Genomic DNA, 18,066 nt, shown 5'->3' with positions numbered 1-18,066 from the left:
AGTGCACAGAGCACTCCCCTCAGTGCGCATTTATGTTTTGGGACGGCCAAACACACATGCATACAGGGATTTATGCAGCCCGGCACGGGCTGGAGAGAGCAGGCACAGGCCTCCCAGTCTGTTTGGGAGCCCCTGGCTGGGCACTCCTAGCCAATCCTAACACTGCTCTGAGCAGCATCAGGATTGGCAGCAGGGCAGGCTGGGAGCCTGTGCCTGCTGTCAAGAAGAAGGAGCAGCGGCGTGGCAATGAAACGAGGAAGGTAAGTGTTTCTTTTTTTAATATAATTGATGTTTATCCCCCCCCGGGCCGTTGCACCCCTTTCCAGCGCAGCAAGCCATGACTGATGCCTACCCGAGCACATAGCTTCCTGCCTCACTATGCACTGCAAAATCAAGGGCTGTGTTATAAACTGTGGGAACACAAAATCTGTAGGAATACCAAAAGGTAACCAGGGGAACTAATACACCCTTCATAAGCAATGATCATCAAATGCTTTATAGTTAGGGCTTACTGTTTCCTCCTCTGGGGAAATGGAAGCCACCTATAAGTTTTACCCTATTACAGCAACAGAAAATATAAGAAATAACAGACTTATTTAGCGTAGGGTAATATTGGAAAATTTGCTTTTTTTTGCAGGAAGTGTTAAATCTGGAGAACAATCCACAGGCCACTTTTTCTCCACACTGAGGATTGGAGGGTACAATAAATTCTGCAACACATTCAAATCAGATGAAGAGGGCTTACAATCACTGGTGGCAAAGCAGGACAATGACGGGGAGCACTGCAGGTCACACTGCGGCAGTGGATGGACACAAAAGGAAGGAGAGTGGGGTTTTTCATGAGGGGAGAAGAAGGACAAAAAAGGGGCTGTGCAAGTCATCAGTAAATAGAGGGCTAGGCTAGGACAAGAAATAGAGAAGAGTGTGGAAGTAATGAGGAGAACAGTATGTAGGGGGCAGTGGAAGGAGACAGCTTTGATTGAGTGCATGAGACACAGTGGGAACAGTGGATGATCAGACTGACACTCAAGGGCAAAATAAGAAAGACATTGAGGCACAGGATGACACTTAGAGGTCTCACCATTGGGTGCTAGTGTCCACTCGGGTAACACATGAATCCAAGTGTCGTTGTCAGACTGTTTCAGGTGTCATATATTTATTGATTTGTATTTCACGTTTTAATAGGAAATGTGCTAACCCACGAGTGCTTCAACAGACCATTAGTTAAAAGCAATAATAGAAGATAACATATTTTATAGCCTGTAATACTTTGGCCAGGAGAATACTGAGCTAGGTAAATGTGAAAGGAGAACATCACAAAAGCAAGCAAGTTTCTGATGACTTCCTTTATAATATATTGTATTTAATGAAGGGGAGCTTACAAATCATGTGTTATTATTAAATACTCTTGGTATTCCTGCCTACATTTAGGGTGACCACTGCAAAACCACACTACATTTAATTGGGTTAATCACTCCCGCTTCAAAGTACCCATCCCATTTACATGCTACACATTTGCAAATGCAACCTCACTTAGCATTAAAAGTCTGGTCTTGACCTCATGGTTCCATTGCAGAATTATATAAAGTCAGTAGCTTCTAGAAGTCCTGCACCGTCTTTTCACAACTTTGAGTATTCTCTCTTTGAATGTGAGAAACACAATGACTAAAGCAACCAGTAGAGTTAGGCTGGTTGGAAGAATGAGCACCAAATACATCAAGGTAGTGTCTGTCATCTTCCACCGGCAACTCTGCACAATGGTCTCTGAGAGCTGCATAGCTCGCAAAATCTTGGAAGAATGGTTGCAGGTTACTAACCAATCATCAGCTATATGTACAGTCCTGAGATTCATGAGGAAATTCCACCAGGTCAGCATGCAACAATCATAAGGGTTCTGGCTGAGGTAGAGCGTGTGCAGGCTTTTTCCAAGCTTCTGTTGAGCCATTTGCATTGGAAAAGAGCGGAGGCGGTTGCTTCTAACATTTAGAGTGCGTAGTTGCAGGTTACTCAGGGATTGGGGAAGGTGGGCCAAGGAATTCTCAGACAGGTCTAGAATTTGGAGGCTTTGGAACCAAGAAAAATCAATGTCTATGTTGTTGGATGAAAGGCCTGTATTCCTTAAAGATAAGAATTGCAGTGTCAAAGCCACATCTTGTAGTGGCCGTGTACCCATTATTAGTGCCCCATAGTTGTTTGAAAGGTCTAAATGGGTGAGTGAAGTTCCACTAAAAGCACGGGTCACTACCAGGCCACACCCCGCTAGGTAAAGGTGCTTCAGTGAGATAATGTTTCTGAAGTCAGTGCAAACCTGATCCTCACCCTTGTCAGTCTGGACTATCCTCGGACAAAGGTCCAGATGATTGTAGCTGAGGTCAACTGTAGTTATGTACTTCATGTGGTTAAAAAGTTGTGCTGGTAGCATATTTAACTTGTTGGTGCTTACATTCAAGGTTCGAAGGTTTGGCAAGACATTGTTTGAGTCTGGGTCCACCCTGAGTTCTAAAAGCTGGTTCTGGCTGAGATCCAACTCAACAAGGGAACCAGGGGGTTCCAGTTCAGTTAAATGGATACTTTGAAAACAGTTGTGGTTAAGTTTCAATTGAGACAAGGAGGTCATCATTGCCAGGAATCCTTCAGGAAGATACCAGAACTCATTTTTGCTCATGTCAAGAAAGTTCAGAGAAGAGACATTCCCCACTGTAATATCTTCCCAAATATTGACAGCTGTTACGTTGGTGACATTGTTGCTAATGACAATGAACTTCACTGTGCCATCCTTCACCAATGTGGCATTATAGCGTTTTTCATAAAAATTCATCCGGTTGTCTGATAAGAGAAGAGAGCGTAGTTTGTTGCGCTTAGGCAGTAGTGGGAAAAATAACAGTTGGTTGCTGGACAGATCCAGTGTCTCCAAATCAAACTCATTGCTTGATTCATCTGATAGAAACCACTCAATGCTGTTGTAACTGATGTTTAACACCCGCACCTGAGTAAGGCGGAAGCCCACAATACAGGTTATTTGGTTGTAGGCCAGATTTAGCCTCTGCAGCCTTTGCATGGCCTCGAAGGTCCCTGCCTCTATCTCATAGATGTAATTTCTCTCCAAACTGAGCTCCCTCAGCTCAACCAGATCAGCAAAAGTCATTGAATCCAACCTCATGAGAACATTCCTGGCCAGGGATAATGACTCCAATGTGGAAAGGTTCTGGAGCAGTGTAGTTGCCATATCCTCAGTGAGATAGTTCTTAGACAGATCCAACTTCCTTAGAGTTGGCACACCACGAAGAGCAGCTGCTGTCACAGTGTAGTTTACATATACACAATTGCCTTGTAGATTTAGGACCGAAAGCCTTTTGCTGACAAGGAAGGTCCCTGGCTCAATGAGTTCTACATTGTTTTGGCTCAGGCTAAGACTCCACATTCTGATATAGCGCAGCAAGGAAGAGTTTGTAAGAGTCCGCACCTCATTAAAGTCTAGGAATAGCTCCTCTGTGATACCTGGAAGATCCTGTGGGACTGAAGTAAGATGTTTCCTATTACAATCTGCTGCTCTGTGGATCTAGGAAAAGAGAGAGAGACTTATCAGTTACTTGGAGGTACTACAGAGTAGATAACAGTAACAGAAAAATCCTCAACACACTTCTAGTGATTGACACAATTTTTCTGGCTTCACTGAACTTATTACTGAAAACACACCAAACCTTTTGCAAAGTTCATCCAATCAACATTTTTTATCTTCTTTTCAAATTCTTTCAGATGCTTTCATAGTATTCTGACTCTGTTAAATTCAGTCATTCTTTCCTCATTACCACTAGTATACTAGCTAATGACTTGCACATGTAGAGTCTGTAGGATAGAGTTTCCCACTGAAAATGACATGGTTATAATGAATGGGAAAAACCCTGAACTGGAAAAGCTACTCACAAAAGAACCTGGGAAGCTTGAGACCTCTGGGCATAAGAGCACTTCATCCACCTACAGATGCCAGTAGAGCAAATGCTTACTTGTTTTTGGCTTGCTTTTTGCTGCAAACCTCATATCTTGTTTTTCAGAATTCACAAGTGAAAGTGTTAGGTAAGTCTAAAATGAAACACTCAGGTCTTGCAGTCCTGTTGCCAGCACAACAAGGTGTGTTGTGATAACTCCCTACCATTATGTACGCTATTGATCCCGGCAGCATTCATGAATTGTAGGTGTGGTCATGTTACCCAGCCTCCATGGCCACTGTAGCTGTCAACACCTATGTGAGCAGAAAGGAGTGCAGAGCCAGAGCATGGACAGAAATCCAGATCAAAGGTGAGCCCTGAAAATAGTTAGAAATCTCTTATGGAGTGTCCATGGGAAGGTGTGTAAGTCACTGGTTCTGAGCACTGCTCCTGAAATTCTTTTGCTGCTAGGAGAAAATAAGTAGATGAGCCAATATAAATAGAACTATAGCTGTAACTTTAAAATACAGGGGTGTTTTTCACTGTGGGGATCTGAGTGACATCACACAACGAGAGGGAAGCTGAAGTTGCCAATGATGCCATTCAGAACCATGAGGTGAAAAACCTCCCTATAATTCACTGGTTGGACATCTCTACTTTTATGTTATGTATGACCCACAAAATCGTCTGCTTCAGCCTTCAGCTGGTCCGCACGGGCATAGACGTAATGGGGAAGTCATACATAGCATGGCCTCCCTTCAGTGGACAAAATGTAAAATAAAAACACCTGCCCTCCTCACTCCTTGTTCCCACTGCTCCAGAAGCTTTGTTCCCAGGTTGCCATCGCTGCTCCGACACGATCTCAGAGAGCAGCCTGGAGCACCTTTTTGACGTAGAGATCAGTGAGTAATAGCTTTTGTAAACATCTGTTGTCACGTCATAGCAGTGAGTTACTAAATTTGAATCCAGTTATTAATGATGTTTCAGTACCTAAGCTACATATAAGAATAAGCTTACATGTAAGCATGAATGAATTACCATAGTGCATTCTTCTCCAGGTGGAAATGCAAAGTTGACTTACTCCTGTCTTTGATGGTACAAAGTATCTGGTTGTTCCTAGAGTGGGAATGGACCCTGCAAGCATTTGTAAATCCCCTCAAACAAGAATGACTGTTTGTGTTTCCACACATTGCAAGGCAGTTACACCCTACTACCACCAGAAGAAATGTACTCACACAAAAGGTATGTGTAAATACATCTTCTTACAGGCATAAAACTCACATTTTGCGAGCCACATGACTTTATGAAGTGAGCTTTTTGTATCCAGTACTTTGGTGGCATGCACTGAAGTAGTGCATGATATGTACTCTTTTGTGTTCAATTTATTTTTCTCACCATGCAGTATATCACCTCTTCACCTCCATTTTAAGCACTACATTTGATATTCCATATATTTTATTATTCCTAGTCTCCAAGAGGAAGGAATATGTGCAATAATCATTAGCTTTTTTGCACCTTTACATGTTCTTGCTGCATCTTCTGAGTTCAAGATGGTATCAGTGGTATGATTTAGCTAAAAAGTTCAGAGATGACTTGAACCCTCTAAAAGGTTTTTTGATAGTATACTAATGTTATTAATAACAACATACAAAAGTATTGCTTCCACTACATCGTCTATCACAATATCTTCAAGGTAAGTATATTTTTGCTATACAGTTGTGCCCTCTGAATATCAAAGACAGAATATAGTGCTATGAAAATATTGAGGACAAAATATAGAAACCAAAATACCAGAAGGTGAGTAAATATAACATTTCCAGACGTAACTCCACATATATGTACCTTGATGACAAATAGATCTGGAGTTAGGAATAGTAAATCTATACTTCCTCTATATGCACTTACTTTTTGATATTTTGGGCCTTGATATTTTGTTTACCATATCCTTATATCATGATATTTCGATGCTCGATATTCAGTAGAACAATCTGCCACTCACAACTGTGCACTTACGTACACTATACTTGCCTAGCGACAGAGTGGTTAGCTCAATGTAATACATGCACTAATTTTGTCATGCGCTATAGCACACACGATATAGTAGGGGATTGCCTATCAAAGAACACTCTCTTGGATTAACCTATTGACATAGTCAAGAGTATAGAATAGTCTCAGGGATCCGAGAAAAGTCCAGCCAACCATCCTGTGTGTATTGTGGAGCTGAACCAAGATCAGGAAGGGTGTAACCAGTTTTGACTTGACAGTGTGTATATAGTGTGAAAGAAGGAAAGATGTATGCAACATGGAGATCATTTGCAAAGAAAAAATGCTAGAAGTTGTCCAGGCATGAAAGCTGAATATCAGGCTTGAGGTTTCTTTGAACTTTTTGCTTCGGTTTGCAAGAGCAATGCTTGTGGTGAAACCTTGACATGTGCTACTGAAGATGTTGATAGGATATGAGAGAGTGTAGATTTGTTGGTGCTCACTGTTATGGACCGCATCAAATATGAGGAAGTGTGTGAATATCCTCATGTTAAAATGTAGCTTGGGGACAAAGCTGACAATCTACTTCTTGATTCGAGCTCATAATTTGCAATAGTGTTAATAAACACATTTTATGTAATGTGGGGTGATTTATGGTTTATTTCACATGATATCTCTCTTGGATATCATGGAAGTTGGTAACTATGGATGTTTGGATATTTTGCAGGAAATATTGTAAACAAAGATGTGAGTTAAAAATGGGGTCTCTAGTTGGCAGTGGGTTGCACCCTGAGCAAGTATAGACCCTCACTCTAGTCAGGGTAAGGGAACCACACAGCTAAGATAACCCCTGCTCACCCTCTTGGTAGTTTGGCACGAGCAGTCTGGCTTATCTCAGAGGCAATGTGTAAAGTATTTGTACACATCCACAGCAACACAGTGATAACACTACAAAAGGACCACACCAGTTTAGAAAAATAGCCAATATTTAGCCAATAATAAAACAAGACTAAAATAACAAAAAAACAAGATACACAAGTAAAGATATCACTTTTTATGGATCAAATCTGTTTATTGGTATTTTAGAATACAAATAACATATTACACAGCCATGCGACTACAACCACTTGGGCCGGCGGCGCTTCACATCCAAAATCAACAAGCCCCAGGCAGAGGCTCCAATGAAAGGGCTATACAGCCTCAACTAAGTTAAGCTCTTCCATCTCACTCAACGGGCCTCAACTTACGCAGGACCCCGCTAGTGGTGAAGCCCCATCTAAAAATAGAGAAACAAAAAGGCACAAAAAGGCTCAACCAATCATAACAAAACAAAAACGTAACAAACCCCTCGCAGCAATGCTCAGAGAGACCCCCCCACGCCCGCCCGAGCCCCCCCAGCCCAGACCCCATCTGCCCCCCACTCCTGGGGCCCCCCTCCAGCTCCTTTCTAGTCATCTCCCAGTAACCTCAACACCCTCAAATACACAGGGCATGTGAACTCATTAAATTCAGCAGATAGAATCTGGATGAAAGGTTTCCATAGCTCGGCTAATACATCCGCTTGCTGACAGGCCACTAGAGTTAATTTCTCCATGGCCAAAATATACCAAAGCTTATACAGCCAGGAATTATAGCTCGGGACCCCCATCTCACCACAACCCAGAATCACCTGATGTGCCGCGTTGAGGGTAAGGGAAATCTGCCGACCCCGCAAAGAACGAAGGGGGAAGGTGAAAGGGTTGGGTAGACCCAGAATAGTATATGCCGGGAGCCTAGGAATCTCTGTAGAGAACACTCTGTCAATCTCGTCTATAATACCATTCCAATATCTCGTCAATGCCACAACAAGTGGATGAGCGAACCCAGATTTCCACACCTCCTCCAACAAAGCCCAGACTTCGTAGAGTCCCATGCATGAATCCTCACGGGGGTATAGTACCAGGAAGTAGCAATCTTATAAGCAGTTTCGACCCCCGGAACATGATGCGCCACGTGGTGCACTCTAAAAAACATGTCCTCCCACTCCTCCTCCGAAAGCTCTCTCCCCAGTTCCCTCTCCCAGCGCAGCTGCCCATTCGTCATGGCAAACGGGCGCCGCCCCAAGAAGGAGGGCGTATAAATCCGACACGAACCGCTTATCATCATCCTTACTGACCAGCCATTTCTCAAATGGCCTAAGCGCTCTAGCAACTAAAGGCCAGATCGCTGGCTGCAGCACCCAGTGCCGAACCTGATAGTAAGACATTCTATCCACTTCTGTTAAGCCATAGATGTCCCCGATCCAGTCAAAGGGAATGATACCCTCCTCATCAAAGACACACCCCACCCTTCTGCATCCCTTCATGTGCAAGCGCTGGAGGCCCTCCGAGCTCAAACCAGGCGTAAACTCTGGATTCGCACATATCGGAGTCATAGGGGAAGGGAAGGTCGTCAAACCGCGTCGGACCGCCACCGCATCCCATACCCCAAGAGTCGCTCCTGTAATAGGGGAGGAGTAAAGACCTGCCGCTCTATGCCGCCGCCGCAACCAAGGCTCTCTCCAAACATGGGAACCAGCCACTGCCTGGTCCATGAAGCACCAATGCTTTTCGGTCAGAGGCTGGCTCCACTCAACTAGGAAATGAAGCTGAGCCGCCTGGTAGTATTTTAACAGGCAAGGCATCGCCAATCTCCCCTCGGCTTTAGGGCGGAACAACGTAGTACGGGAAATCCGCGCAGGCCTCCCGTCCCAAACAAACTTCATGAGCGCCGCCTGATGTGTCGCCACAGTACGAGGTGGTGGAGTAAGAGGAAGTGTCTGGAACAGGTGGAGGACGCGCAGCAGGATCGTCATTTTAATGGTTGCTATTCTACCAAACCACGACAACTTAAATTTCCTCCATGCGTCCAGGTCCCTATGTATATCTCTAGAGAGGGCCACATAGTTCAAACGAGCCGTCCTTGCCACTGTCTTTGCCAGGACTATCTCCAGATAGGGAATATGCGACACTGCCCAAATAAAAGGAAACCTGGAACGCTACTCCGTTACGTGGGCTGACGATACTGAAAGATTCAACATCTGCGACTTCTGCATATTCACTTTGAACCCGGAGACCACACCGAGCGCATCCAGAGCCTCCACAAGCACCGGGAGCGAGACCATTGGCTCGGAGAGGGTGAGGAGCACATCATCCGCATACAGACTAATAAGATGATGATCCCCCCCGAACTTAATGCCCGTGATATGAGGGGCAGCACGAAGCCTCTGTGCCAGGGGCTCATATAGAGTGCAAACAAAAGTGGGGAAAGAGGACACCCCTGCCTTGTTCCTCGGCCTATCGGAAACGGCAATGAGACCGTACCATTGACCCGCACCACCGCACAAGGTCGGCTGTAGACACACCTAACCCACGTCAGGAACATCGGCCCTATACAAAAAAGCTCCAACACCTGGAAGAGATACGGCCAGTACACTCTATCAAATGCTTTGTCGGCATCAATAGTAAGAAGAAGGGCCTCTCTACGAGACCGATGGGTCTTATCGATCAGGTGTAGGATCCGCTTAGTGTTGTCTCCACACTGTCAGTGAGGTATAAAGCCCGCCTGGTCCAGGTCAATAAGCCTAGGCATATAAGGGTTTAAGCGCTGCAACAGTATACCCGTAAAGAGCTTGGCATCAGTATTAAGAAGAGAGATGGGCCGGTAAGAGCCACAGTCCTCCGGGCTCCAGCCGGGCTTAGGTATCACTGTGATGATAGCATCAAGCATGCTAGGGACAAGCGTATGTGTCTCTGTGAAAGAGTTGAATAATCGAGTTAGTACCGGGCCCAACTCCAGACAGAAAGTTTTATAAAAGAGTGGAGGAAAGCCATCCGGGCAAGGTGACTTCCCGACCTTCGGGCGCGAAAAAGCTGATATCACCTCTTCCAGGCGGATAGGCTCGTGAGGAAGAGCGCACCATCGGCACTGCTGAGGCATGTCGCTGGGCCCTCAACCACTGAGCCAGGAGCCTCCCACTTCTATTGCCCCCAACGTAATACTTATGCATAAGGCGCGCCAATGCAAACTCCGCTCTATCCCAGTCTAGTTTCTTGAACTGCAATCTCGTCCGCTCCAGCTGCCGCCATATTCGAGGAGCTCCCGTAGATTTGTGGGAACGGTCCAGAGCTGGCATACTCCGCTCCAGGGCCTCTCTCTTATCCCTCCTGGCCTTGTTTTCTTTCGCTGCGAGTGAGATCACCTCCCCCCTCACGACCGCCTCGAGCGCCTCCCACAGTGCTCCTATGCTAGTCTGACCATTGTCATTCTGTTCAAGATAATGCCTAATCGAACGGCTCAAGGAGTCCACCACCTCCCCAGACTGCAATATCATATCCCGGAAGCGCCACCCCGAGCCCCGCACAGGGTCGCAGACTGTCACCGTGATTGGGGCGTGATCCGCCAAGGCGCGTGGCTCAATCGCCGTCTCCTGGACTCGTGGGCAGAACGCCGAAGAGGCCAAGAAGTAGTCAATGCGCGCATATGTTCTGGACGCAGCCGAGTAGAATGAATAGTCGAGCAGGCCTGGACGGGCCGCCCCCCAGATATCCTCCAGATGACAATCAGTGAGCCACTTGAGCCCGCCGTGGATAAAGCCCCCGCCTGCCCTTACCTATGCCCCGACCGATCCAAATCATTGTCCAGACAATGTTAAATTCCCCAGCAACTAACAATGCCCTGTCCGAGGTCGCAAACGTCGAAGAGAGCGCCTGCTCCATGAAACTTTCTTGCTGTGTGTTAGGTGCATAGATATTAGCCAATGTGAAGTGGAAAGAGCCTATGCGGAGCTTCAGAGCCAGATATCTACACCTAACCTCATGAGCCTTCGCTATTACCTCCCCCTGCAATTTCAAAATGAACATGAAATGTTTGCGAATTAATGCCTAATGATGCCTCATAGAAATTGTACTGCTGTGCTTTTCCTAAATGCGTGTTTGAAATGTGCCCACGGGTGGTGGCCAACAATGTATACGATGATTAAATGAAATTGACTAATGATGAATTATTAATGTACTAATGTATGATTTTGTACTAGTATTAAGAGTTATATGTTAAGATGTTGCTAAAAATTAATAACTAGGCCTTAGTTAGCATGAGTCGGGGCCTAGGTGTTGGTCTCATATTGAATGTGTTTTTCTAACATGCAAGGTGCTGGCTTACTGAAGGACATGTAGCCGTATTTTTCCAGAAGCTAGAAGATGTGTGTAACTGTAGTAAATTCTTTTCTCATGAGATTCGATTGCTCAAGGAGACATTCTTGCCGAATGCAACAGTGTAAACATGCAACAGGTACAAGGTCACCTGAACTGGTAAAGACAATGGAGCTACTGACTGGGACCGCGAGCATAAAGTTTGTACCTGATATTCTACCCGTTGGAGACGTCAATTACAGTAACCAATAAACTATGTGAGGACTGTTCTAAAGTGACAATCCTAATGAGGTGACTATCTGATTATTGGATGGAGATAATGATGTACCAAAATTAGTCCAATTGGAAATTAGGGGACTGTACAACAAGATTGATATAATCCCGTGTCACAAGGAGAAATCAGCCATTACGAGCCACTGTATGTCAGTATCATTACGTGCCTTTCTGTGCTATCACCTAGCCACTTCGTTACTCTGACTTTTGACTCTTCAAACCATCCTTACCCTTGCCTTGCCCGTTCTATACTTTTCCTCCTTATGAGGGAAGTGTCCCGTATTGCCTGTCTTGCTGAACTTCGTTGTGCTTCCTGGCTGATGGCGAATCACCTGATGTCCTGAGGACGAAGACTGACTCTGTATGCTGACCCATTACGGCGGGTAATTATATGATGATGAAATTGTACTTGTCTGTTTGCCTTTCCTTTCTAGGTACCAACTGCTTCTTTTGATAGAGACCATAGATAGATGTTTTCTAAATTTGTGTTGCTAAATTGTTTTGCATGAAGCCCAACATGTCAATGCTAATTCGAGCTAGTTAAGAGGTTCACTAAACGGACGCAAATAGACAAATGACTGAATTGATGCTTTGTTGAATAATGCGCTAATGATACTCTGCTAAAGTTAATCCATGTTGACGTCGTGCTTTGTTCTAATGTTTATGATTTTTGCTTTGCTGAAATCTTACTAAATTCTGTGTGGTTATTCATGGTTGAAAGGTCATGGTGTGTTCCGATTCTTATTAATGTCATTAACTAATTTGATTGATTTGCTATTGTGAATATTGATGAGGTTATTGATCTATGGATTGACATGTTGATTAGTTATCTCGTCTTAAGGAGTCTCCAATCAGGGTCAAAAGTTTCATTGGCTAAAACGAGTCCCAGACTAAGCAAATTATCTAGGGCGGGACGTGTTATCAGAGCGCATACGGTGCATGTCCGTGGCTAGCAAATGCGCCTCCTGCAGCAGACATATCTGACTCCCGGAGCGCTCTAAGAAGGATAGGATCACCAGCCTCTTCGAAGGATTATTGAGGCCACGTACATTAAGGCTCAGACATTTAAAGGTGAAACCCACAAGAAGGGGATGGAAACAGCAATTGTCAGGCCATCACCATAAGGCCCGGTGCTGAGACGGCACAGAACAAGGCGAACAGGGCATCCCGCCATAACCCCCAGTAATAAGCAAATAACCTGTAGAGGGGTACAATACAACCAAGAAAAAAGGCACAACAGGTGCAAATCAACCAGCATCCAAGTCCTCCGTGAAACATCCACAGCGAGGAAAGGTTCCAACCAAAGTCGGGGACACACCATCAAGCATGCGTCGAACTCCCAGGGGCCCCACCACCCAGACCCTGCTCCAGTCCAGTCAACTTCATCTCTGCCGGACGGCCCACCGGCACCTCCCTGCACCAGTACTGTCCATCTAGGCCTACGAGCCAGCACTAGTGGCTACACTGTTCAAGACCGCTTGCCTCTCCCGTGCTTGTTCTCTGGATGACGGTCGCGACGACCTCCGTCTCTTCTCTCTTCTCCTTTCGGCGCCTTCCGGGTCGACTCCCAACAGGGCCGCCCTCCGGGGGACCAGTCCCTCTTCTCCGCCTCGTCCATCCCCAGCAGCCAACGGGCCTCCTGGAGTGTTCTCACCTGTCTCAACAGATTGCCCCATCGGAACATCAAACGGAAGGGATGGCCCCATGTGTAGGACGTGGAAGTCGCCCGGAGATGGTCCGTAATAGGCTTCAACTCTCTGCGCCTCTGCAGGGTCAACACAGAAAGATGTTGATAAAGCTGCAGGGAATGCTCCCGAAACTGAATCTGCGGCATATTCCGCGCCTTCTGAAGTATTGCTTCCTTGACCTGAAAGTTATGGACGCAGGCCAGAATATTGGGAGGGCGCACCCCGGTGTTTCCCCCGGCTCACTCTGTGAACCCTATCCAGGATGATCTCCGCCAAGCCCTCAGACGACAGGAGGGAGCTAAACAAGGCCTTAACAAACTCTCGGATATTGTCTCCCTCAGCCCCCTGCGGGGCACCCCTGATGCGGATATTGTGGCGCTGAGAGCGGTTTTCTAGATCTTCAGCCATTAGCTGCAACTGCTCCTGACGTTCGCGTAGGCGGAGTACCTCCTGCTGAAGTTGCTCAACCTCGTCCCCTCTGGAGACCTCATTATCTTCGATGATAGACACTCTTTCCCCCAAAGAAGTAATGTCAGATCTCAATTCGCGTACTTCCTAGGAGATATCCCTGCGAAGTTCCTGCAGGTCTACCCGCAGCGAGTCAAACAGAGAATTAAGGAAGCTCTTTGTAAAAGGGGCCTCACCCTCTGCCTCCATGTCGCCCAACTGATCAGCACCCTGTGTCGAAGCCGCGGCCTCCGCTTGACGATTCTGCACCGGGTGCGATCTGGTTAGCATTTCTCGGACTGACTGGTCCCTCTTGGCCTTGGAGGATACCATTGTCACCTCCTCTGTTGCCCAAGGCCGCTGAATGTGCCCCCCAGAGACGCCCTTTCACCAGCTCTCCGTCCCCTCGACGCTGGCCGCCCCATCCCGCCGAGTCTCCAACGCTGTCTGCAACACCACCAGGCCCCTCCTAGGCCTTCCAAGCTACTGTTACGCTGCTAAGGGAGCCTTCGCCGCTGTACCCTTCAAGTAGCTGCCTCCAGGCCCCCCAGATCTCGCCTTCACCTCTGTAACCTTCAAGTAGCCGCCTCCAGGCACCCCAAGTCTGTAGACCCAGCCAGGGCCAGCCAGCCGCAGCCTCACAGCTCCGCAATTCTCAATCTACTCGGTGCACTCCGTCCCGCCTCGCTGCACCAAACTGCGCCGTGTCACCCCGTGGGCCGAATGGTCCTGCCGATCCCTTATGGGGCTAGCGCTGCCTTCTGTGAGGCCTCCCCACTCACCACAACGCGGGGAGGCGAAGAAGCCCCCGCGGCACCTACTGCTCCTGATACCTCCTCGGGTGGTGCAGTCCTCTTTCTCCACCCGCCAGGGTCTGCGGGCCTAGGGCGATTTGTGCCTCACACGCCCCCGCAACTCCACAGTTGCCGCGGGTCCCGCGCTCTGGTTCCTCCGGGGCCCGCAGTCCAGGGCCCCTGTCGTCACCAGTGGCGGGCCGAGGCCCGGCCGACCCCGCCGCCGATCCAAGGTCCCGGCCCGGCTGCCACCTCTAGCCTCGCGCGGCCCTACCGGCGCGTCCGCCTCTCGGCCAGACCAGCCCGAGGGTGCGCCCTCCAAATCTCGGGGCATCCCATGTGGCCCCCAGGCACTGCTCTCGCCCGCAGCCACACAGGCCGGCTCGCCGTGGAGGGCCAGGGTCCCGCTGCGGTGCTTTTCTGGGCCCGGGCAGCGGAGCTCCAGAAAACGCACCCGTTCACTATGCCATCTTGGCCAAACGCCCCCAGATATCACTTTTTAAAAGTTTAAATGAGTCCTAGGAATCATTGGTTGTATCTTTTTAGCACAAAGTACCTGGGATGTCAAAAACAAAAACGATGAGGGTCGCAGGAGAGGTGAGGCACTGAAAAAGCAGAACAATGCGTTGTTCCTTACTAAGCAGGGGAGGTGATGTGTCGATTCTTTCCTCCCAAGTGAGGCGATGTGTTGGTTCCTTACTGCAGGAGATGTGATGCATCAATTCTTTCTTCGCAGGAAAGGCAATGCTTTGATTTCCGGACATGCAGCCTCGGTTCTTCACTGCGGAGCAGTGTCGATGAGAAATTGACACTCAGGGACGATGCGTGGAAAATCCAGATGTGGTGTTTTGATGGAGCTGCGGTGAAACAGGCACCACATTGATTCTGCAGAAAGGAGACAGGCACTGAGGGGATTCTCCAGCTGCGGGACAGGTTCTGCGTCAATTTTTCAGTAGCAGCGCAATGGTGCGTGGATTTTCTCCTTCAGGTCACCAGCTTACACTTCCAAAGGAATAGGGACTGGAGTTGGCATAACTTGGCAAGTCAGGGCTCTGAGCAGAAGAGCCCAGTCACTGGCAGATGATGTCTTTGATGTCACTGAGACTTCTTAAAGGAGGCAAGCTCAGCTGAAGCCCTTGGAAAACCTTGGAAAGCAGGATGTAGAGAGCAAAGTCCAGTTCATTCACTCACTTTCTAAAAGTGGCATTTCTGAAATAGTAATATAAAATCCAACCTCATCAATAAGTAGGATTTTGTATTACCATTCTGGTCATACTAAATATGACCTGGTTACCCTTTTCGGCCCAGAATCTACCACTCAAATAGTATATGAGACTAGTCCTAATGCTATCCTATGAAAGGAGCATGCCTCACAGTAGTGAAAAACCAAGTTAGGAGTTTTCCACTACCAGGATATATAAACCACACATATACATGTCTTGCCTTTTAACTACATAGCCCCCTACCCTATGGGTTACCTAGGGCCTACCTTAGGGTTGCTTATATGTAGAAAAAGGGACATTTAGGGCTTGGCAAGTACTTTAAAAAGCCAAGCCGAAGTGGCAGTGAAACTGCACAGACAGGCCGTACAATGACAGGCCTGAGACGTGGTTAAGGGGCTACTTATGTGGGTAGCACAACCAGTGCTGTAGGCCCACTAGTAGCATTCAATTTATAGGCTCTGGGCACATGTAGTACACTTGACTAGGGACATACAGGTAAATTAAATATGCCAATTGGGTATGAGACAATGTTACCATAGTTTAGGGAGAGATAACATGCACTTTAGCACTGGTTAGCAGTGGTAAAGTGTCCAGAGTCCAAAAGCCAGCAAAAAATGAGGTCAGAAAAAAATGAGGAAGGCAAAACGTTTGGGGGTGACCCTGCAGAGAGGCCAATTCCAACACCCAGGGAACACATCTCCCGGTGACTGCCTTTAATAAGGATGAGTGCCCTGGTGCTCAAAACAGGGCACCCACCATTCAGTCATTGGAGTTGCGAGGGAGAAGCCTTCAGGCCCCTTCAGTCCCAGGAGGCTCCCCGCATGTTGTGGGTGGCGGCATTGCTCTTGTCCATAGGAGCAGCTATTTATGCTGTTCCTTCTGGGAAGGAGCAATCACTTGATCTGTTTCTCTATTCAGTTCAGTGTGGACAGGGTAACACTTCAAAAGTCTGCCTCAGACAGTGGGAGCATTTCCAAAGCACCTGCCCACTGGGAGCAGACTTTGTGCTTGCTCCCATTTGACAGGAGTTTTAAAAATGCTCCCACCAGGTGGGAGCAAACACAAATTTCCATGCCAGGGTGGGCTGGGGAACTGCTGTTTCCCAGGGGTCAGGTCCACAGGCCATTAATGGCTCAGCTCCCTTTTTGTAAAGTTAGCATCCAAGGGGGATGGGTCCCCTGGGATTTTTCAAAGATCAGGGATGGGGTCGATGAGGTCCCCTCCCCTTTTTGTCATATTTCAGCCCCAGGGGGGCTCCCTGGGGCCTATAATGGCTCAGGGAGTGGTCCACTCTGGCCCCCCTTCCCTAATTTATTAGATTGGACTTCAGGGGATGGGGTCCCCGGGGCCGAAAGTGGCCTTGGGAAAGGGGCTGTGTAAGCCCCACCCTTAAAAAAGTACTTCAGACCCTGGGGGATGGAGTCCCTGGGGCCAAAAGAGGCCTGGAGAAGAGGGCTGCAAATTCACCCCCACTTAAATAAACAATGTGGGGCCGGGGGTGGGCTCCACAGGGCCTATACTTAAAGAATACTGCCGGCTGCCATTTTCAGGAGTCCTCATTCTGCCAGGGATTTTGTGGAGGTAGCACCGCCACGAAATACCTGGCAGAAAAGGCTACCAGCAACAGGAATTTGCATTCCTGTCGGTGGTAGACAACTACTCACCCCCATCTACTCAAGAGCCCCCCACACCACCTCCCCTTACAACATTCCCACCCCCCACCTCCCCAAACCCCCGGTAACCCCCCCACACCTGCTCTCAGTAGTGACCCCACCACACCCCCGCATACAAGTACTCACTCCCCATCTTCACGCATGCACCCACAGACACGCACACCCTGATAGTCAATCACATTCACAACACCCTTACACTCATGCACACATGTAACCCCCCCTAAATCCATACACACATACACGCACACACACACAAGACCCCCAAGACCATAGACACATACAAGCACACATACACGGAATACACCCAAATCCATACACACATACAAGCACAGACGCACTACACCCCCAATCACAGACGCACTCACTACATTCACCCCCACTGACACTCATATGGACTTCATCCCCCACCCCTCCTTTCCTCAACATACATACACACACAACCCCCACCCCTGTCCACATGCATGCACACACGCACCCCGACCCATCATGCACGTTCACCCACACACACACCTCCATCACCACAAACACTCCCCCTCCTTCCTCCATTCATGACATGCATATACACACTCACACATATCCATTCACACACCCCATCCACCTCCCCTTGGGGAGGACACTTACCTCGTCTGACGAGGTGCTCCTTCCTGAGGGGACGGGACCTGGCGCTCCCACCGCCGGCAGCACCCCACCATTAGGACACCGCCAGACTGTATTACAGGTCATAATACGGTGGGCGGAGTCCTTTTGGGGGGTGGGGCCAGAGGTGGAACCACCTCTGTGCCTCCGACTGCTAGCACGACTTTTGGAGGATTTCCCCTCAAATTGTGGCTGGAAGTACTCGTAACATGGTGGTCGGAAAACTGCCAGCACTGGCAGTTTTCTGGTGCCCGT

General features: G+C 47.9%; 1 protein-coding gene across 2 annotated transcripts in view; it reads right to left on the bottom strand.

Annotated features, from left to right (window-relative positions):
* Nucleotides 1-1,142: 1,142 nt before the first annotated feature.
* The window catches only part of NRROS (negative regulator of reactive oxygen species), a 49,673-nt gene continuing 32,749 nt past the window's right edge, over nt 1,143-18,066 (bottom strand). Inside the window, exon 3 of one of the 2 annotated variants that reach the window (XM_069213599.1) lies at nt 1,143-3,559. In XM_069213599.1, the coding sequence (XP_069069700.1) occupies nt 1,589-3,559 (1,971 nt within the window). In that variant the 3' untranslated portion in view covers nt 1,143-1,588. The remainder of the gene's footprint in view (nt 3,560-18,066) is intronic. The other variant, XM_069213600.1, reaches the window with a different exon arrangement.

This window comes from Pleurodeles waltl, chromosome 11 (assembly GCF_031143425.1).
Source record: "Pleurodeles waltl isolate 20211129_DDA chromosome 11, aPleWal1.hap1.20221129, whole genome shotgun sequence".
Lineage (NCBI taxonomy): Eukaryota > Metazoa > Chordata > Amphibia > Caudata > Salamandridae > Pleurodeles > Pleurodeles waltl.
This window is presented reverse-complemented; position numbering and strand designations above follow the sequence as displayed.